The sequence below is a fragment of the Zootermopsis nevadensis genome, unplaced genomic scaffold (assembly GCF_977971745.1).
Source record: "Zootermopsis nevadensis isolate Lab colony 2312 unplaced genomic scaffold, Znev_1.0 Znev_ptg000022l, whole genome shotgun sequence".
Lineage (NCBI taxonomy): Eukaryota > Metazoa > Arthropoda > Insecta > Blattodea > Termopsidae > Zootermopsis > Zootermopsis nevadensis.
In genome coordinates this window covers 8,924,774-8,948,314 of record NW_028259154.1, presented here as the reverse complement: position 1 = coordinate 8,948,314, position 23,541 = coordinate 8,924,774, and the positions used below count along the sequence as shown (strand labels likewise).

The following is a 23,541-nucleotide window of genomic DNA, read 5'->3' as shown; positions in this document are numbered from 1 at the left end:
AAGTGGGCAGCTTTTGCACATACCAAGCTGCCTAGGTGTGAATGTGTTTAAATGACAACTCAGTATGAGGTTCTTGTGGTGGAAAGCAAGAGGAGGGCTGTCTTCTGGATTGAACTTCCATGCAGACTGGCAGAAGTTTACTGATGTTACAGTAAGCATCTCTGAAACATCAGTAAACTTCTACCAGACTATACAATGCTATAACCAGAAAACAGCCATCGTCAAATAAGAACTTTGATGCAGAAAACTACTAACTCTTGCTGAAATATTAAACCACAGCTTATTTAAGATCGGACATTAGGAAGAATCATTTCTCTTCGCCTACCTTTATCAGGCAAAACCTGGGCTAATGTGTAGCTATCTGGATTTCCCTCCAAACCAAGTTTCAACATTGCATTACGAATGACTTGTGGAGTTCGCTCATTGTTGCTCAACATGATGCTCTTGTAAAGCACAATACCTGCAAAGAAGGTCCATAATAACAGCAAACTGGTACAGAGTACCAGCAAAAGCAAACAGTTTGACAGTTTGTATGATGGATTAAAATTCATAATTCAGTTAAATACAGCAGATTCCCAATAATCCAGTGTCTTACTGCCAGACCACAAGGTTCTCCACATACCATCTTTCCACTGTTGACCATTCATAAGCTATGTCACAATAACTGCTTCATACATTCTGAGTACTACTGTCCACAGATCACGAGAAAAACCCTGCTGACGGAAGTCGTTTCTGGTGCGGTGCGGGGGGAATGTTACTTATCAGCTGGACTAGAGGGCTGCTATTGGTGGGAAGTGTGATACGTCAGAGTTTTACACTACTACACACAGACTGAAAACATCAAGCCGTCAAGAGTAGCGTGTAGTGAGTGCACCTCTAATGTGTTCTGCGGGTGTTGCGATAATATTCTAGATTAAATCACTATGCCGCTGTGAGGTAATCTTAAAGCTGTACCTATTAGAAGACATGAAAGCCTGTTTGTTGTTCGTTCAGTGATTATTGAACGAATGCTTTTAGGATCGGTCGTCACTCACCGCGAAATCTTTCGCATGCGTGTATATCGAATTCCTAGCAGGGATTTTCTCCTGATCTGTGGACTGTAGGTACACACAATGGCACAACCTGTGTGCACTGCAGTATGACTATGCATGACTGCCTGACCATAACTCTTCAAACATAAAGCAATGCCAATAACTGACATTTATACCAATCCTAGATAGTCAAAGTTCAAAATATCTTATGTCTCATTTCCACTACTCAACATGACATTAAACTAGCTAACAATATAGCAGAGTCCCTCATGAGAAGCTGATAGTTACTCGGCCAGTTAAGAAATCCCCCTCCTTTCATGGAATGCTACATTCTTTATTGTTTCACAACAGCTTGTTACTGGACCCTACTTGAGCCATATGAATCTAGCCCATTACTTCACACTGTTTCTTTAAGATCCATTTAATGCAGTATTATACATAACTAACTAACTAGATGGCTTAGGGAACCTGAAGGTTCTTCACTGAATTAACCAAAGCCCTCCATCAGTCCCTGTCCTGGGGCTGCAAAATCCAATTGCCTTCAACTCGTATAACACAGATCCTGCTTGATATTATCCTCCCATCTACGTCTAAGTCTCCCCAGTGGTCTCTTCCCCTCAGGCTTCCTGACCAATACCTGGTGCACACCTCTTGTCCCATCCATGCGCGCTACATGCTCCACCCATCTCATTCTTCTTGACTTAATCACCCTGACAATACTGGGGGAGGAGTACAAATTTTTAATCTCATCATTATGCAGTATTCTCCATACTCCAACCTCTTCTCTCCTAGGCTCAAATATCATCCTCAACACCCTCTTTTTAAACACCTGCAATCTATGTTCCTCCCTCAAAGCAGTATTATACGTGCATTCCATAAATATTCTCCTCTTTCCCACATTACATAAAGAGTACAAATTATGAAATTTCTCATTTGTACCTGTAATTCAGACTAACATATTTATAAGTACCACAGACATCAGTATCTCCTTTTTTAAATAATGGTATTACTATAGCTTTTGCCAGTTTTTAGGAGTTTCCATGTAGAATTTTATTTTAAAATGTCAAAATTCTCTTTCTGAAAACAATGCCTTAATATTTAAATAATTCAATACTGATATTATCCTCTCCAGATGTATTCTCATTTATACAGTCTGCAAGGACACAGTTTAATTCATCAAGAGTCAGGTCTTCAGTGTTGACTGTTGGTAGAAATTGGAAGATTTGGAACAGAATTTATGCTTGGGGGGGGGGGGGGGGGGGGGGGGGGGGGGTTTGTAAGTATGCCATAAATGAGCCGGGATAGCTCAGTCAGTATAGTGACTAGCTACGGGCTGGATGACCGGGGTTCAATCCCCGACAGGGGCAGAGGATTTTTCCTTTAGCCTCTGCGTCCAGACTGGCTCTGGGTCCCACCCAGCCTCCTCTACAATGGGTACAGGGGTCCTTTCAAAATTTTATGGTGGAGTCTGAAAATATCAATATATCCTACCATTACCGTTTAATGTAGGGTGAAATATTACTTGTAATGGTTGTAACCAATCATTGTTAAGTTTTTAATTTTATGACAACAAATATTTATATTTCAGTTATACAGCTCTAATTTCCAAATAATTAATCACAACAACTGTATAATCACTTCCCAACGTATAGCTATATTAGTTGCACATGCTCAACAGTTCTGCACCGTAATGCAATGAAAAGGAGCCTTGTAAAGGCATCACAAAGTAAGAGGGTGGTAAATGCACTCACCATCTGTCTCAACAGAGCTTGTCTCAACTGTAACACGAATAATGTAGAAGTCGTGTTGAGGTTTTGACGCTGGTGACTGTCCAGGCACAGTTAATGTCCGACTGGCAGTGCTGTTAGCCGCAGATGTGTTAGTATTGCTGCTGCTCATTGATGCATCTAAAGATGGAAGTGACGAACTACTTGAAGATGATGACATTTGTGATGGAGATGCCTGCAAGACAGAGGTAAACAAACATGTAAGGAGAACTGCACACTCCAGTAATGATCAATGCACATCCTATTTGTGTCCAACTTAAGAAAGAAAAAATCAGTCAATTAACTCTCTGTTAACAGAATTGGAAGATGTAATAACAAGGCTGGCTACTGGACATGATCTTGAGCCAGTTCCATTCACGTCCACCTTGCACAGCTGTAACGATGAAGTTGAATGTCTTCTGAGTTGTTGTACCATGTAGACTGGTAGAAGGTTACTGGCATTTTGGAGGTGTCTGCTGTCTCCATCGTGAGGGTAATCTCACTTTGATGATGGAGGTGGTAAGCACATTCTTAAATGTGAGTAAAATTATACCAGACTAAAAGGCACAACAGCCCAGAAGCAGTTTTCTTCATACTTGCCACTGCAAGAACCTCAAATCTCAGCCATCATAATGTTTACTTTACACTGTACACACAATTTACTTTAAGGTATGTTGCATGTGCTTCTCGGACATGATTTGCTGTCATCACGTTGCAGTTACTAGTATGAAATCAAAAGATACAAAGAGGGACAGCCTCCAATGGCATGACTTTCTTACATTGTTTCATAAATATCTATCCAGATGTTAAAACATTGTTAATCAAGAGCATACAGATGACTGAAGAGATGAATTGACACATGCACAATACCAGAAATTTATTTCATATAAAAGATGCAAAATATGCTAGAAATTCAATATTAAGTGCAATTTCCACATTTTGCTAGATGTCACACCTATTTCCAAGTGTGTAAGTAAAACAACAACACGTACTGCACATAGTAATGAAGCAGTATTTTATTGCTCCACCATGATACTCACCTTTCTGTCCAGCGAGTTGTGTGGTGAGGAGGGGAGGCTGTCGAGGTCACAATAAAACTGACTGCTAGAGCTGCTCGATGTGCTTGCAATAGAGTCATTCTTACGGTGACCCAACCTGTAATGCAGATATTCCCATTTACATACTGTATAAACTAATTCCCAGACAAGAAGTAATCCCTACATTAATAACACAAGTTCTCCTTGTGCTTAACAAGACCCTTGAGATGTATGGATGTGTGGAGATAAGTGTAAGCATTCTTCATGTCTTGAAGTAAGAGCTTCCAGTGCCCATTGCATAGGAAGCTAGGTGAGCCTTAGCGCTGGTGTGGCAAAAAGAAAAGTCCACAGCATCAGTTGTGCAAAAGATCCAGCCATGTCCAAAACCATTTGTGATAATTTTTATTGTGTTAATGAATACAGTGAGAGTCTGTAGGTAACTCAACCCACTACTTTTTAGCTATCTGTGATTACTTCTTCAACATATTCACAACTGCCCTCCATACTCCAATCAGTATTTAAGCAAAACTGACCCTGCTCGCCTCTTGTGTCTCAGCTCCCTAGTGGTGCCAGCACTGCCTTGCCCCTGACCTGGTACAGGTGCCTCTATCATACATGAGAGTTCATATGCTTCACGGTCATCAAGCACAAGAATGGAGTCAAACCAGCGGTCAAATGCTGGGTCATCAGGTAAGTTATATGCATTTGCAGCCCCCTGCAGAAGCTTAATCTGCAACAGGAATATCACAGAGCTCATTACAATATGAAACTTTTGTTTTAAATAACTTTAAGTAGATACAAGTCTAAATAGATCTGCAATAATAAATTTGTATATGCAATGTAATAAAATTGATTACTGATTTAATTTATTTTCTTGCTCTTGGTAAATAAAATGTAGTAGTCTATTTATAAACAGCTTATAACTGAAGAATATGTTATTAAAAACATAACTGAAGATGGTGTAATTCAGTACATAAAAATATTCATTTTAGATTTGAATATTACAGGACAGGCTGTTGATGCAGAGATGCAAGATTTAAACAGTGACATCAAACAACTTAGAACATGAAGGAGAAACACATTTTGATTATCCTGTTACAAAATTTGCATCAGCAGTAAACAACTTTAACCCTAAAATGGATGTCATATATTCCTCCAAAATAATGGTAACCATCTACAAGACTACATGGCATCACAATCCAGAAGATAAAAATCAACAGCAATAAATAAACATTATGGTCAATGAGGTTCATAAAATCACAAATAATATGGTTGGAAAGAATGTATAATCTAAGTTGGAGTTCTTCAAACATTTCCTGGGCTTGATGCTACTTTACATCTTGTATTTTTATGGAAGTGTGCTTATGCCTGCATAAAAACATAAACTCATACTTGCATCACAGAAAAGCAGAACATAATGCATAAGTTTCTTCTTTAAAATACAGGAAAACTAGCTGCACTGGATCATAACAAACATGAAATTAGAACAAGCCTGAATAATACCCACTGATGGGCCAATACATTCACAATAAAAAACTGAATACAAACTTTTAGTACTTTCATAACAAAATCTGCCTCTTCTGACTGACATTGTTGAGAAAATTACTAATTTTTAAGTCATTCCAGAAACTTCAGAGGTGAGGGAGTTCACATCCACTCTCCCAAAGAGCTTACCTGTGCTAATACTTCAAATTCTTTCCTTCTCTTATCAAAGTTTATAAGGCCATCCATGACAGTGTCGGGAATAGCCGTGTCAATCATTGTCAGGTCTGTGAGGAATGTTCCCAAATAAGGAATTGTACCATGGCTGATGTTCTGCAATGCACATAAAAATCAAGTTACTAAAATTTTCAGTCTCTCCTTTTCACAGAAGTGTATATTTTACTGACAAAGATTAATTTTACATGCAAAATCTGTATATAGGCACAAACATTCATGTACGAGCACAACAGGCACACATATGCATGCATGCACACGTGTACATTCAAGTACACAAAATAACACAGCAACATAAAATTATTCTCTGGGTAGTTGCCAGACCACACAATGTACAGTATACTTAATTACACACTCCTTTTACTCTGTCAATTAATTTATGTTGTTTACAAATAAGTGATACATTTTTCTTCTGTGTAATGGGTAGATCTATTTGTAGCTTATCATTTCTCTGGGTGAATACTTTGTTTTGTATTATGTGAAATTTATATAATAGTGCGAATTGTACTTTATAATATGTATTGTATTATTATTATTATTTTTATTACTATGACTTTTTCCACATTCTATTGTCATCGGACTGTCTTATGGATCCATGGAATGTAAATAAATTATTATTATTATAAAAACAATCTATGTTCACTGCTGTTTTATCACTAGGCAACCATCTAAGAATTAATGCATGTGTTTATTATCATGGTCAATTTAATAATACACAAGAATAATTTGATGTTAATTTCTTTCAGTTCACTAACTTCCATAATCGGTTAAAGTAGTGCCCTGTGTAGTTCACACTGTTCATGCAGTTTTATTACAGATGTATGTAGAAGATAATATAACAGACTTGTAATTACAAGCATTAATTAACAATTTATTAAGTATGTGACATAAGAAACAAGCAATTTCATTATATCAGTACAGCTTGTTTTAACAACAGCCTTGGAAAAAGGGTGCTTCAGCTAGTACCATAGACTCATTATTTGTGGGCAGATTATTCACTTTGTGGATTAACCATGGAAATTTTGGTTTAATAATATTTCTTTAACAGTACGCAATTGGAACAGGACTGGATCGAGATGCAAAAGAATTTTCTGAAGGGACTTTCCCTCAGAATACGTGTCAAACAACTTTACCTAAACTAAACCAGATTTACAAAGGTGTAAAATTACATGAGAGAATGGAACAATGGCTCACCCCACTATTGTTTAACTGTCGCTGAAAAACCTTTTGAAGCTGGCGATCATTTTCTCCCACCGTGTCTGCAAATTTGGCTGTACCCTCACGCATCAGCAACTCTCGTTGTGCCCACTGATTGTTGTCTTCACTAAATATTCGGGCCAGCTCCTCAAACAGTTCCACCTAGTAAAATGAGCACTCATCTGAAACTCTACAATTGGTAAAGTGCTTCATCTATAAAATATCCTAACCTTTGGTGTTTTGAAAAAGAATGTTGAATGACTACTATCATGCAAAACTTGAGATTCTCATGGTGGTGAAGATGAATATTTTCGGAGTGGTTGGGCCATGTAGTCTGGTAGAAGTTTACTGACATTTCAGAGGTGTTTGCTGCCACCATCATCACCGTTATTAACCTTGCAACAACCCAAAAGACATAATGAATTCTTCTTGGGCTACCAGCCATGTAAGGTGGTTTCATGAAGAAAACACCAACATTTTGAGAACCATCTTCATCCTCAGGGTACCCTACAGACAACGACAAAGACAAAGATGGTTCTCAAAACGTTGGTTTTTTCTTCATTAAACTACCTTACACTGCTGGTAGCCCGAGAAGAATTCATTATGCTTGGTCGCTGTGAAAGCTTCAGATCATAAAACTCAGAAGACATTCATCTTCATACTCACAGTTGTGAGAACATGAAATTTCACAATATAAAAGATGTTAAATGACTAATATTAATTATTTCAAAAACTTAATTTTCCCCTTAATGCAATTTCAAATGTCATTTTTATTTAGTATTCGCATATATTAACAATGAAAGTATCAGGAAAGACAAACAAAACAAGATAAATGTCTCATATAAAATATCTGTACAAAAAGCTACAAAGTGTGAAAGGACACAACCTTACTACATGTCCTTGATTCAAGAGAATGACAAATAAATAACTTTTGCATCATACCATTTTCCTCAAATTTAAGACACTTTTTCCACATTTTAAAATTTCTGAAATCAAGGAACATCTTACAGTTGATGGCATCCAATCAATATAGTGCCTTTTTTTTCTGAAGTCTTATTACTGAATCAAATGTGTGTTTTACAAATGAGGGCATCTTAAAATCATGGAAATATGGTAATTTAATTCATATGGTCATGTGTATATCAGATGAAACACCTCAACATATACATTCCAATCATAACTAATTCTATACTACAGTATCTTTCTTCAGCTGTTGACAGTGACTCAATTTGTGAAGAAATGTCCTGCTTTCATGGGTACCCAAAGATTCATTTTCATGTTACCTGCTACTAGGCGCTTATCATGAGCCAACTGAATTCAGCTGCCACTCTGTATCTCTAACATCCATTTTGATATTATCCTCACATATATAATTATATCTTTCAATAAGTGGTATCTTTCCTCAGCCCTTCTGACCAAAATATTGTGTGCATTTCTTACTTCTCCCATAACTGCTACATTACCCATACTTCTTCTTCAAGTGTGCTGCTTCCACACAATTTCTCTACTCATTTCTGATTTGTCTGCTAGAGCCATCAAGTAGCAAATCAGAAGAGACGTGGGTGAGAAATTGCCACAGAATTTTGCTTATGAAACATCTCGTTCATCGCCGTAAGGTTCTTTTACATGCCATAAAACTACACGGAACCGCTCCAAAGGAAGTCATGCTAAGGATTTTTATCACACTTAAAAATCCATTGACCTCAGCCAAGTTTGAACCTGCAAACATCGGGTCCAGTGGCTAGCACGAGTTTCAGTAGCCTGCAAATATAAATCTCACCTTCTCTCGTGGCATGGCCTGCCATGTCCTCTGTAACCTGTAGACTGGGTTTGATTGCAGACCCGAAATAATTGCTTTGAGAGATGAGAAATTCTTCAACACTCGTAACTCCTGGAAATCAGAATCACTTCCAGTGACTGCATTCACAAATAATTATTTTTATTAAATTAAGTTACAAACAAAATATTGATACTAATTCTATGGTAGTGTTCATTTGTTTGAACGTTGTATTACACACACATTAACTAAAGCTCTCCATCAGTCCCTGTGCTGGGCATTACACATACATTACAGTCAATTTCTCACAGTTCTTATGAAACTAAAAGTTCATCACTATTATCATTAAAGACTGTCATCCTGATCCACATGAATTCAGTTCAAACCTCCACTCTCTTACTTTTCCAAGATCCATTTCAATATTATCCTCTCATCTAAATGTAGGTCTCCCAAGTGGTCTTGTGCCTTTAAGTTTATGTTTCAAAACATTCTTGTGTTCTTCATGTACATTAGTTTAAATACCCTAACAAAATTATGTGAAGAGTGCAAAGTGTATAGCTCCCCATTATCAGGAAATAGCACACAGTTAAATAAATTTTACATAAGCTACCTGACAATGGCTTTCCTCTAGATATGTGGTGTACCTGTGCTATGTCGATCCATGTGGTGATGACTCGAGCTCGTTCACTGGGCCGAATATCAGGATCCATGAGTACAGTGCTGATCACACGAAGAGAGACTGCATTAAACTGGTTCACTGTTGCCAGCACAGTAGCTGCCTCATGACTTCGGTTCTTGTCACGACGGGACCATATAGCACCCAGACACTGGTGTGGCACCAACTTCTTGAATAATGCCTGCATACCAATAAATGGTTCATGGCATTACGAGATAATACAAGGAAGAAAATTAATTAATAAAAACAGATGTAAGGACTGTTCAGTTGAAAAACTGGAATCCTTTATCTGAGAAGCAAAATTATTTATACTCAAGAAAACATGGAAGATAGAAGAATACAATAAAAAACCTTAGTCAGAAAGCCTCAAGTGGAGAGACTGAATATTTTGCAAAGCAATAAAAGATATATAAGAAATTAAGAATATCACTGAAACAAAAAATCACTGTTTTAAAGCTATTTCACACCAATACTATCACACAGAGAATGAACAAGGACATGGATCAAGGCAAGACTCATTCAGATAGCAGGCTGCCATGATGTGCCATCAGGACAACCAGAATAAGGCAATAAGATTTAAAAAAAAAAAAATTCAGAAATGAAGTAATTTAGCCATCTTGTTTGAAAAACAGAACACAAAGAATTGTTTTAAATATAAAAATGAAAATGATTCTGATGGTATAATACAATGTAGATCGATGGGATTAGCTCATTCTAATGGAACCCACAGAACAGGTGACCTCCTCAGTGCACTCTAAGATAATGACAGAACCAGTCCTGAAAACATTGTTTTTTTTTTTCTAACATCAAATGATGGACAACCCAACAATCCAGACATAAATAAAACTATGACAACATACTGGGTGGTAAAAAATAAGATGGCATGAGACAGTTATGGAGAAAGTGTACATAGTCTGGAGACAAATAAAACATGAAAAATTGTGTGAAGACAGTAGAAAGTTTTTCAGGGACATATGGTAAAATCAGGAACATATAAAGATAATGTGATAAGATATTAGACAAAAGACTCAGATCATACGTAATGCAATGGCAAAAACTTGTTATTATTGGCTTACTACAATCAGATCTTTCATTTACGAACATGATTTAAGAAACTGTCAGAAGACAGGAGAGCATTTAGGTCTCATCTTGATATTAAAATGTAAATTCTTTTGAGATCCAGCACCTTCTTATAAACTAACCTTTTACAAGGTATTAGATAATCAACAAAATCCTTTATTACATAACTGTCAGGTGTGTGGCCACAAAACCTGTTAAACTTACATAAAAATACCTACTGTACTTATTTCCTGTCTTTACAATGTGGTTTACTTAAAAAAATTTATTATAGTCCAACAGTCATCATGTTTTACACTTACAGTCTTGCATTCATTATCATCTCATTAGTACAGAGTACAAATAAAGTTTCTTTGAAGCACTAAGAACCAAATGTGAATAAAACCAAAAAACCGAATATTATAAAGAATCTTAAAGTGGAAATAATGTGTTACTAAAGACTAACAAGTACATTACAGTGGGCATGCATTGTGTATGGATGATAAAATGACTGCTTTGAAAGCTTCTGGAAGACGAAGGACAAGTTGGAGATATCAAGCGAGGAAAGATGTACAAATTAAAGTAGGAGAAGAATGGACATGAATATAAAGGCAGAAATTATGTAAAGAAAACGAAGAGTAAGGAAGGATTCATTACAGGAGGGACCACCATGGTGGAAACGCCAGTAGGTGATGACAGTGTGAAGTTCCAGTAGATAATGAATGTCATAATTTACACAATCAACTGGAAAATACTGTGTATGTGCTGAACATCACTCACATTATTATTTAAAATGCTTGAAAATCTTGGCCAACAATTTTATGTGCACTTTTAGTGCACTGGCTCTCACCTTCAACATATCCTGCAAGTGTGACTTCACAGTATGGAAATGACCGAGATAATAAAATATTTAGGGTTACTTTATATTGGGTCATTTGCGCCATACCGTATCTATTAATCTACCTCATATAGGGCCTCCACACAATCATGATACCCCTACATCACTTATTCTTCCAGTTCAGTAGATTTCCATGTGAGTTTCGTACAAGAACAGACATACAGAATGTTTCAAGAGATGGCTGTATTACCATTGTCAGATGATTGGTTATCACTATACTGATACTTTCTTTCCCCTGAAATGCTAGTCACAATAGTCAGGATTGAACCCAGGACCTTTAGAATACCAGACTAGTAAGTCAATCATCAGATAACTAGACCACACAGTAAAGACTTCTTTTGTAGTGAAATGTCATGCAAAAATGAAATATAACACACACGTTCATTGTATTGAAACTGAAATCTCAATGAGTATCTATATGCCTATTCATTCTCACCATGTCCATCCTGGTGAGCTGTTCTGCAAAGTGGCACTCTGGCACATCAGGAAACAGGTATGGAGATGGCACAGCTACGGCAGAGTGTCCGTTAGCCAGTGCTGGAGGACTGAAGTTTGGCAGACTTGAATTTGAATACATCAGACAAGAATCTAGAATATAATAACCAACATATACTACACTGTACCTGACTAGAGATTAATCATAAACCGACTCTTTACTGTCATAATCTTAAGATTCAACACAGCTAACAAATCCTCAACATTAGTTTCTGTCCTCAACCATCTCAATCTAATCCATATTACAAAAGCATGTTTCCCTTAAGATTAGTTATCATCACAGCCCCCATATATAGCCATATTCAAACAGTTTTCACCACAAAAATTGTGTACCTGTCTCTTGTCTCTCATATGTGAGGTACATATTCAATGAAACATACTTCTAATACAGTGCCTAACTCAACACATCAAAATCCAGAAAGACCTAAACTCCGTATTTTTCTGTGATTTTTTACAGCAGCATCCTTTTCACGTTTAAAAATGATGGTTCTACTCATCACCATGTGCAAGTGATCTCCTTACTGTTAGCAGAAAGTAGCTTGCTTGTTTCCACTTGTTTAGTCAGCAGCATACTTCAGCACAAACATTTTTATTATTTATTTTGTCTATATTAAAATTTCTCTGCATAAAGATCCAAAATCAAGAAAATCCTAAAATGTGAGATGCCTTAGGTCCCATGCTGTGGGTAAGGGGTCTGGTACTACACAATCTGTATCAATCATGTGTCACAGCTTATTTCCTACTGGCTGTGTGCCACAGCAGCAAACGCTACACTGCCAACTCTGTAGTCTCGTTAGCAGCATCATAGTAAGCGGATTTAAATTCCCTCATCCCATATGATGTTAACTAACATAACAATATTAAGAAAAGATAATAAATCACAAAGTTCCTTGTTATTTAATTCTCCACATTCCCTGATTATGTAATCTTTTTTCATCTAAATTTTTGTTGAGCATTTTGATTCTGAAATATTTAATATGCGATGAATATAATACTTCCACAGGCAAAGAGTAAGTAAAATAGCTTGATATTTCGAAAGTAGGTGAGATTATAAGTTTTAATTAAAGAAAACTGTTTACAAAGAATATCCTAGTCATTCTTGCTCACCCAACATCTGGTCTTCCTTGCTGAACCTGTCCAGCCGATGTCGTACCTTCACCTCAATCTCAGATTCAGGCAGATGCTGACGGCAGAAATAGAGCAGCTGGTGGAGTGTGGGATGTGTAGGGGGTGCACGAAAGTCTTCAGGGTAGGAATCTAGCCACACATGCAGCGCCAACACTAACGTCCTTCAAAAGAGCATCATTCAGTTCAGATATTTCAACTGCAAATTACTGGCAAGAATAATGCATAATGTAAATAATTCTTCACTAATAATACAGTAAATAATCTCTAATACATAGGAAGTTGGTCACAGCTATGCATAACAGCCTTAAAACTAATAAGTGATAAAATTATATCGGTTAATACGCGCATTTAATTTTGAACTTCTTTACTATTGTGACAATTACTTGTTACTGACAGTTACTTTTATTCTTGTGTTTGTTACTTCCACATAGTGACTAGCAGTTGGCAATTAAAAGTCATAAATTAATGCCTGTTCATACATTACAGTTTCTTGACTGGTTATCAAAAGAAGCTTAAAATATTTTAGAGAAATCACATTCACCTTCAGAGCAGCCACTTTACCCTACTTTCACTTTCCTCCCCTCTCACTCTGTCTCTTTCATTTATTGCTTCTTTAAAGCAAAACACTTGCATCTGGCATGGAGGAAATTTCACTACCAAAATTTAATTTCAGTTATAAATGTGTTTGGTTTATCATTGTGTGGCCATTATTAACCATTACAGTTGAATCAACTTTCAACAAATTAATTTAAGCATAAGCCTGTTACAAGAGCCAACTGGTTTGCTATACTTCTAATTCCTCTCATGAACACATAGCGTCTCCTAAAATGTTCATGTGTCAAGTTTGTCAGCAAAGCAGACATCTACAACAGTGCTGCCAACAGCATAATATTCAATTTACCCATTCCAAAAATTTTGAGTGAAAGAGAAATCAAAATGACTGGCAAGAACAAAATTTAAATTTTATTTCAGGAACTGCAGGCCACAAAAAATCATTCAGAATAGTCTTCTGATCTTTGTGTTATCACCATGCTAACTGCTCCATTAATTTATCTAATAATAATTGTCTACAAGAATTTCTCACTTATGTCCCCATTCTCTGCTTCCAGACATCTGCCTGATGTCTGTGAAACTGTAATTCTTGTTTGGTTTCTCACATTTCCATAACTTTCGAATAGGAACAAAAGCTGATGTAACAGCATTTCAACTATTACACTGGAAAAAACTAAATAATTTTTTCTAAAATAGAAACATACCACTTCTCTTTGTGCTTTCCCTCATAAAGTCATTTGTAAGGACTCACTTGGTGCAACATTTCCATCATTAAACAGTTTATACAAGCCATCTTGTGAAGTTACAACATATTCCATCTGCTGAACTACACAGTCGAGCTCCAAGTGTCACACATCAAATTCTTTATAAAAGAACAGGGATTTGCATGCTTGTTCTGTTGCTTTCATTAGTTTTGTGATACACGATAAACAGTAGGCAAACAGCAAAATGGGAACATGTTCATTGTTATGGTGATTAGATGAGAAACACTCAACATTTTCTGGGTGCCAAGGATTAAAGTGGCACAAGCAACAATTTGTCACTGCACACTTCCACATTTAATTCTAGAAAAACATCCTGAACTATTCTTTGCAGCTTCCAAAAGTTTCAGAACCTGTCATAGGGTCATTTACTTACTTTCGATGCTGCTCCATGACCATCTCGGGTAAGTCCAGCTTGTCATTGGCCAGCTGTTCATACCTGCAGCAAACAGACAACATAGTAGAGAGAAGTATTAAATTTTAAAAGACAGTTAAATGCATAATACCAATTTCTTTGCTTTATTATCACATATCAATAAGTATAATGAATGGTACAGACACAGTATCACACTCGAATTTCACACAATCAGCAGTGGACAGCATTAATTTTTTAAATCAGCATTACCTAGGGCACATTTTATTGCAGTGGAATATACAGAATCCTGGTAGCTACCCATGCTAAATATCACTTGTCTGAAGTGCAGTTAAACACACTGTTCTTAAGGTAAAGTGGCTTAATGTTGAGACTGACATCAAACTCCTAAGCTCTGAACCATCCATCACCTCAGTTACATTTTACTGGAAATTTCATTATTCTTCTCTCTAACTCCAAGCACTTACTTCTGTGGCATATAAGCCATATGGCATTTTAATCATGCTAAAATGGTCTCTAGATCAATTACATAAACACACAAAAACAAAAAAACAAAAAAAATTCCAGAGATGGTATCTGTCTCTTTCATCAGAAAATGATGTGTGTGACGCAACATATATACATAAATGCAGGCCTCGCAGAGACCAATCTTTGCTGTCCGGACAACTGGCAATGGAAGAGCAGTGGGTGGAATCTCACAACTCACCAAGCTGAAGGATTTTTAGCCTGAACACAGCTCCAAGTGACGACAAGCAGTTGCCCAGCTTTCAATAAACTTTCAATTTACCATATCAGTTCCTGATGATACAGACAGAGACGGACTGAGATGTTAGATATTTATTGTATATTGATGCAACTAACCACCTAAGAAAAATTCATAGAATTTAGTCATTATGAAAACTGACAATGTAGAGCATAAAGAGGTTTTCCATCCACCTGTCAAGGAGCAGCATCAAGACTTGCTTGGCAGTTGCAAAAGTGCGGTATGTAGTGAGGAACACATTAATATATGTTGATTCCAATTCACCATCATCTGTTGCAAGGCTTTCCACAAGTTTCTCTAGAGTGCCCGCTTTCACAAATCTCACACGGACGGTTTCCCACTCCAGATGTGAGATCTCATCATCAGAGTCCTGCAACATCACCAGTCACTCATTACTCACATATATTCCACTGAGAGATTATAAAGAACAATCTACTAACACAAGATAATCTCAGAGATAAGTGAATAATGGGAACTGTTTTATCAACATAACCAGATGTCCGATATGTATCTCTCCTGTCACTGCAATGAATCATAGGAGCAAGAACACATGCAATAAAAATGCATTTCCTATTAGTCTGTTGTGTGTTTGTTTATCTAAGTATGTATTGCTCTCTTAATTTCATAAACACACTATTTATTTATTTGTTCATTTGTTTAATCTTAAGTTTACATGTTTCATACTCAATCTAATTTTTACTCTACATTTAATTTCTAATTACTATTTGTGTTTTATGTAAACATTTTATTTATAATATTATCATATTTGCTATTCAACAGTTTTTATTAACTTTATTTTTGTTCATTTATTTACTTTATGCATTTATTTATTTGTATTTCATGTTTTTGGTTATGGTACTTAATTTTCATTTCATCTTTACATTCACTTTCTTTTTGAATAAATAAATATTTACTGAAAATCTTACTTGCCTGACCAACCAATTCATTCCCTCCTTCCTGCCATACACCCCCACCCCCCAAGTCACATTCATTCTTCCAATTTTTTATCTTTTCTGTATCTGAAAGTGGCCTTAATTGGCACCAGTTAGTGAAAGACACAATGGAAGCTGAAAGTGAAAGAACCTGAGAAATTCTGACTCAGCAGATTTCTGTGTCTAGTGGACCAATGGACTCGCTAGACTTGACCTTATTAACTAGTTGTTAGACGATCATACACTGTATCAACTGCAGAGGTTACACAGTACAGAAAGAAATATATTTAAAATTAAATCCGTGGCATAACAGCCCTCTGAGAGCCAAAGCCAACTAGCTGGCTTCTGGCCTCAAGTTCACATGCCTAAGCAGAGGTGAACGATCATCCAACCAGATATAGTCATTTGACATTTAACACACACTTCTCTTACGAACTCTCAACAGTGTTGTACTTCACTGCTTGTTTAGAATGACTCATATCTAATGAAATATAAAGATTGGTTATTTTACAACAACCTTTCAATTGCTAAGGTTATGAAACTTCAAATGAATTAAGGTAGGATTATTGTAAAAGACAAATCATAAATGGTGCATGGAAGTGTTCACTACCTATTCGGCTGAAAGGACTGAGGAAAAACACAAAAAAGTCTTTTAATCAGTCAATCAATGCAGCTGATCTCCAACCTGAGATATAAATATAAAACACGAGTGCCAACAGTTCCATTCATAAGCCCAATCAAATGTTTTCAGATTAAATGGACAGAAACCATTACACTGTACACTGAAGGTTTGTTGTTGATCACGGTAATGATAATGAAGATGAAGATGGCGGTGATAAGAGGAAGGAACAACAAGCCACAACACATTTCAGTGGCCTTGCTGAAAGAACCAGTAAATCATAATGCACTCAGTGTGCAAAATGTCTTCAGATTACCGAAGTCACTTTTTCTGAAATACCGTGCTGTAATTCGCATTATTAAGATTATCATTATTTTAAATCGTCTCCTATAATACTCCCTTAACAAAAGTTAACTGCGTGTCTTCTGAAAATAATCACGGTAAATGGCTGTGATAATCAAGTGTAAAGGTCAATGAAATCTTGTACTTGCCAACATTTCTAATTTTATCTGGACTATGTTGTTTCGTGTGCTTGTGCAACATAGGAATTCAATCGCAACAGCTGAGAACAAGATTGACAATGTACACAGGCTGTACTTATCATATCTGACGGTCATTATCTCAAAAATAACACATAACAAATTAACTCCAAAAGACAGAAAAAGCTAGTATGTGCACAGCTCATCCAGAAATTCCCTGCTTTTTATGTAACCCGCTTAGAAACACAAATTATAAAGCACACATTTTGCAAATGTATAATGGTTATTAGTCAGGAGAAAAGCTTTGATCTTGGCAGTGTCAGTCTGTGGCTAGAAATTTGTCAGCTGTAACACAGTATTTGTTAAAACACTCCATTTTGCAGAGTTAAATCCTTATATTTTTGACATAGTCCAAATTTCCCTTCGGCATCCGCGTGGTCTGAGGCATCATGCTTCGGACCGGCGATACGGAACGCGCGCTGGTTCGAGTCTCGGGGGAGAAGAAATTTTCTCATGAGATTTTCGAAAGGTGCCAATCCAGCATCGTGAGGAAATTGGGGAGCTACAATGGGTAGCGTAATCCGGTCAGGAAAGGTAGCAATGGCTGAGGACTCGTCGTGCTGATCACACGTCACCCTATATCTGGTTGGATGATCATTCACCTCTGCTTAGGCATGTGAACGTGAGGCCAGCAGCCAGCTAGTCGGCTTTGGCTCTCTGGAGCTGTTACGCCACGGATTTAATTTAATTTTAATTTTTAATGTTCATCCTCATTGCTAAGGTCAAAGCCTTTCTCCTGAGTAACAGACAGTACTCCACTGGATAAAATACGTGATTCGATATTATCCCAAGACATTATTAACCAAGCTTAAACCATGTGAACGTTTTCTTTAAAGACAACTTACAGATGAGACACTCTTGGTGGGCCGATGGTATCGCACCTTCTTGAGGTAGACCGTATAAATCGCTCCGTCCACCCGTTCCTCACCCCACAGTCTCCACGTAGGCTGCTGAAACCAGAATGTTTTATCAGTTACCTGCAGCACTGAACATGTGAATAATACACCGAATTCCATGAAGCAAAATCCTTTTAGAGAAACTAACAGTCACTTAGACAAGAAATTCCCAGATTTTTAATGGGCCCAGTGGTTCATTACCGTGTCCACAATAGATTACCACTGGTCCCAATCCAGATAAATCCAGTTCACAACTTCCAACCCTTCCTCCCTAAGATCCAGTATATCTAACCATCTGGTTCTCCAGCCAATATTTTGTGTGCATTTTTTATTTCTCTAAGGTTTTGCTTAGGTCAGTATCATTTTCTAAGTTTGTTTTATTTGTTCCCATTTAATTTGCAAGACTTGCAGAGAAGATCGTGCAAAATTTAAATCTGGAAGTCAGAAACAAAGAAATAATCTAAAATATAACCCTGCATTCATGTAGACAAAATGAGGATAACTACAAAATATCAAATAGGATTTGTTGTCATGGCGGTGAGTCCAAAGACGGCTGTCCTCTGAGTTGTAGCACCGTACGTATAGTCTAGTATAAGTTTTCCAACGTTTCAGAGGTCATTACTGCCTGATGATGGAAGCAGTAAGGACATCTGAAACGGTTGTAAACTTCTACCAGACAACACGGCGCTACAACCCAGAAGACAGCCACCAACAAACCATCAACAGCAGCTTAAAAACTGTAAAAATTCTGGTTGTTTTATAGCTAAAATTTTATAGCCACAAAATCTTCTGCTAGGAATTACAGAACAAAGACTGATGTGTTCTGTGCACCTAACAATGGAACAGTACGTGTGTATTCTGGTACGGATTAAAAATTGCCAGTCTTCACAGGGTTAACGAATTTGGAAATGTTCTGGCTCTCTCTTCCCGCGTCCGAAGTTCGAACCAGTACAACTTATTTAATGGATAGACAGTGGCTTACAGGCATATATCGGGATGTCCGATAACCAGCCTATTCCGCATTAAATACCCCGATCATAATTACTTAAATAAATTGCACGGTATATAGCGTATACCAAATGCCGCCAACCAATATTATTAATATATTTTTAAACTGTATCATGATGTTTCTATGGTAAAGATGGATCTTCAAGAATTACGTAAAAGCATTGCGTTTATCTAAAAGACAAACCACACCAATATTCCAGAGCAATATACATTATTATAGTGACATTTGAAATCGAAACTTCTTATTCATAAAACATCGATTGAAAGCAACTGTATGACTAAGAGACTGTACTTCCTCGATACAGAATTGATCGCTGGCAATGTGTCTAATCGATATTTGACAGAGTTACGAGTGTCACAGCAGAAATCTTGCGAACATGAAGCCCCCCTTACAGAACCACGCGGTGCCGATAGCGACGAAAAGTTTCACACGTTTGTAGCTAGAGCCCTCTCAATGCTGTGTACATCCCGAAATTAATTCTCTTAAGATTAAAAATTATTCTAACTGGGGCAACTCTGGCTCAAGAAATCTACGGGCTATTGCCAAGACTGCCGGAATATTTTTGAAAGCATTCTGTATAAATTAGTATTTAATTCATATACGTCCTCTGTACGAAGTTCAGATAAATGAATAATAGGCCTTCCTTCGTGATCATTTCGAAAAATCTGGTTACCTTCACTAAAACCACATTTAACTATAATCAAAATCGGTTCAATGTAAATCATCATTTTACATAAAGCTAAGACATATCAAGTTATACAAAAACGGCTTATCGTACAAAAGAATTGGAAATCAAATAAAAACTCCACAAAATATAATTGACATACAACGTATATACTTAACAAATTGAGGTTATAAATAGGCTATCTCATGCTTCTACGATTTTCCAATAAAAGGATTTACGACCCTATGCAGCAAAGTACATGTACCGTAATTTGTTCTGTCAACATAGTAACCGCAGTCAAGTAAGCGTGAAGCCAAATCCTTCTATACAGCATATCTGGTAGATATTACGTGCTTCAAGTTAAATCCTTCGGAACTGTGGCAAAATTCAAATACTTTTAATTGCACTAAGAAATTAAATTTGCGGTCACGAAGAACTTAACAGCGAACTAAATTCGGGAAATACCTGCTGCCTTTCAGTTCAGAATTCCTTGTTATCCCTCCTGCGATCTGAAAACCAAACCACCAAAATATACAAAGCTATAATTTTAAACATTCTTTTGTATGGGTGTCGAACTTGATCTTTAATCTGATTAGGCTGATCAGATCAAGGAGAGTGAGATGGACCGGGCATGTAGTACACATGGGAAAGATAAGAAAGCATACAAAATTTTGACAGGAAAACCTGAAAACACCGCTTGAGATATCTAGGCATAGACTGGAGGATAAATCGATCTTAAAGAAATAGGGGGCGTGGATGTCGGCTGGATTAATCTAGCTGAGTAGGGGATCTTGTGTCCGGACCTTGTGTACACGGTAATGAATCTTCGGTTTCTATAAATGGTGGGAAATTTCTCCACTAGTCAGGGACTTTGTTGTATGGGGTTAATTATGTAAGCTTAGGCCTACATCAAACTGAACATTTTCACACCTAAATCGCTAAACCTGTTGGGTCGGAAAACCCGAAATTACTCAATACGGGAAATGTTTTATTGATCTATTGTACACACACACACACATATATATATATATATATATATATATATATTGTACAGTGGATTCCGGTTAATTGGGACACATCGGGACCAGAACACTTTGGCCCAATTATGCGAAGTTCCACGTAAAGAGTTAAAAATGTTTATTATTTAAGATTTGTCACAAATAAACGGCTTCCCCAAATTAACCGGAATCTACTGTATATTCATTTATATATTTAATTTTGTTTCTTTTTTGTTTTTGTTTTTTGTATATGTATGTATTATCAGTGTTTTCATGTCATTGGCTCCTCGTTGTTGGCAAACACTTTAATAAATAAATTGAATTGAAATGAATTATTATTGGTGTTGGTAGTGTACGAACCTCGTCACGTAAAGGCGCGTCCTCGGGTCGCGGATGCAGACGACACGGATGCGAATATATCGATTGAAAGAAAATCACACAACCCATTCCCAACACGTACTATTTGTCAAAAAAGTGAATTATATTAAAACCATAAAACAAAAAAGTTATATTTAGTGTCGGAAATGTCCATCGCGTTCCTCATGTTTGATTCAACCAGGTGAAGAGTTTCTGCAGTAACCAGAAACTGGTCATCAGACGAGATACTGCCGATTTGTATGGCACGGGATAATCGGGAAATGTATCCCTGAACTCATTCTGGAAAGTTAATGAAGAATGATACGCCACGTAGTGTTCTGCAATGAACACTCTCGTTGCACTTCGGCTGGAAAATGACAGACTGGCGCGAGCAGGGCACAACACGACGTGACCTACGACCTGCGTAGGTTCTTGTGCAGTCACAACGAGAAGAGTGTGTATTAACCGCGCTGAAATGAGTTGAACTGCGACCATTAATAAATATTTCAATTTGGGCTGCTCGAACTTTTTATCACTCTGCATTAATATCTTGAATCCCAAGCTCGTCTAAGTAAGTTCTTACCTCAAAGAAAAAACAACAGTTCTCCATTACAAAGATCAATTCGTTAATGTTGTTCAGAAAAATTATCGCTGGTTATTCTGAGAATACCATTCTCGTGGTACGTATAGTTACCACTGACATTTAAAGGTGTAGGCAGTCATGGACAGCTGATAAGGAATGGTCATCCAGTTCAAGAGTTGGGCGGTGGAAAAGAATCCATACCGTAATGAGTAGGAAGTTATGAAATGTTATAGTCTTTGACTTGCACGGAATCTTTGGAACGGAAAATGGACACGAGATTTAGAATGTCCGGAGTTTCCATAGGTCAGGTTCATTTACACACAAGCTATTTATTTATTATATACTAACACCTATTTTTTATTACGCAGTCCCACACTCTTTCTTATAAGCATCTGTCTTTGTTTCGTAAAACGTGTTCTTGGCAACTTCCTTTCTGTCTTTTCTCTCCATCCTAAGCCACATCTTAATTTCTGAACGTGACTCTACTGTATTACAGTGTTTTACAAAGGCTGAATACAATCAAACCGGCTTTCAGTCGGCCGATACACTGCACACGTTGCGGTTAAGCTGTATTTCCATATCAAGCGCTTGAAAGAGGCTCAGCAGTATGCTGTGCGGGACTGCATAACAAAAAACACGAAGCCATTGAATAACCTCTCTGGGCAGCGTCGAAAGTAGGACAGTTCATGAATTATGAATCTGAAAGGAAGCAGACGGAAACGGATGTTGTCTAATTTAATGCACTATCCTGGTATTTGCGTTGTCCGAGGAAAACCTAATCAGAATAACCAGTCTCCGAATCAAGATTTGAACCCGGGACCTCTCGAATACAATGCTGGAGTACGAAACAACGACCGCGATTATCGATCGATCCTTCCTAATTCAATATACACAGATTAAAATCGTCTCGTCTCACTAAACACTATAAAGACTGCTATCGATACATGATCGTCGATTAACCTACTACGGAAAATCAGGGTCTACTTACTGACTTGGATTTAGGATGTTTACATCGGAGGTGACGTCGGTCCGGTCTGAGGTTTCTCGAGGCACAAACTTTCACACGGATCAACATGTTTTTCATTCGTCATTACCAACAATTCCCTCTAATAAAAGTCTTATAATCTAACGCTAAGTAAATACACAGTTGTTAAACCAAGAAATACACGAAGATGGCTGTCTTCTGTGTTGTGCCGTGTAGTCTGTTAGAAGTTCACAAACGTTTCAGAGTTCATTGCTGCTCGATCATCAGGGAGACGAGTGTCCTACCAAAAAATACACATCTACCTACGAACGAAATAGAACAGACTTACAACACTTACGTTAGGGTGCCACATCTTCTGCCATCTTTCAAACGGTACCATTTCTGGAAGAAATTCTGCAAAATCTTCTCGATTTAAGAGCAAATTACAGTTAACCACTGTGTTCACTACACTACACAGGTAACATCTGTACCGAGGACAAATACGGACAGTAAGTACCTATGGAAATCCCAAACCCAACTACAGTCTCTTAACAACGTTGCCACGAAGATTTCTGTGCAGAGTTTCTCTGTCACTCTGATGTCCAGAGTAATCATCATGACTGCATCATTAGGTGACTCTGAATACAAGAGCGTCCAAACTTGCCTCCACAGCACGCCGCAATTGGCCAGACATACAACAGTGCACTTTTACAGCTGCAGACACAAAACATGACTGTTGTGGTACCTGAAGAAA

At 37.3% G+C, this 23,541-nt stretch overlaps 1 protein-coding gene across 5 annotated transcripts in view; it reads right to left on the bottom strand.

Moving 5' to 3' along the window:
* Rgl (Ral guanine nucleotide dissociation stimulator-like) overlaps window positions 1-23,541 on the bottom strand; it is an 81,417-nt gene that overhangs the window by 5,945 nt on the left and 51,931 nt on the right. For 2 of the 5 annotated variants that reach the window (XM_022068949.2, XM_022068945.2), the window contains exons 2-14: window positions 18,162-18,266; window positions 15,400-15,596; window positions 14,467-14,529; window positions 12,757-12,938; window positions 11,591-11,742; window positions 9,169-9,381; window positions 8,528-8,638; window positions 6,745-6,909; window positions 5,509-5,649; window positions 4,368-4,564; window positions 3,838-3,952; window positions 2,783-2,993; window positions 326-460 (exon numbers count right to left, since the gene is read on the bottom strand). In XM_022068949.2, coding sequence (XP_021924641.1) covers window positions 326-460; window positions 2,783-2,993; window positions 3,838-3,952; window positions 4,368-4,564; window positions 5,509-5,649; window positions 6,745-6,909; window positions 8,528-8,638; window positions 9,169-9,381; window positions 11,591-11,742; window positions 12,757-12,938; window positions 14,467-14,529; window positions 15,400-15,596; window positions 18,162-18,266 — 1,987 coding nt within the window. Of the gene's footprint in view, window positions 1-325; window positions 461-2,782; window positions 2,994-3,837; window positions 3,953-4,367; window positions 4,565-5,508; window positions 5,650-6,744; window positions 6,910-8,527; window positions 8,639-9,168; window positions 9,382-11,590; window positions 11,743-12,756; window positions 12,939-14,466; window positions 14,530-15,399; window positions 15,597-18,161; window positions 18,267-23,145; window positions 23,256-23,541 lie in introns of those variants that run through there. The other 3 variants (XM_022068950.2, XM_022068947.2, XM_022068948.2) reach the window with 2 other exon arrangements.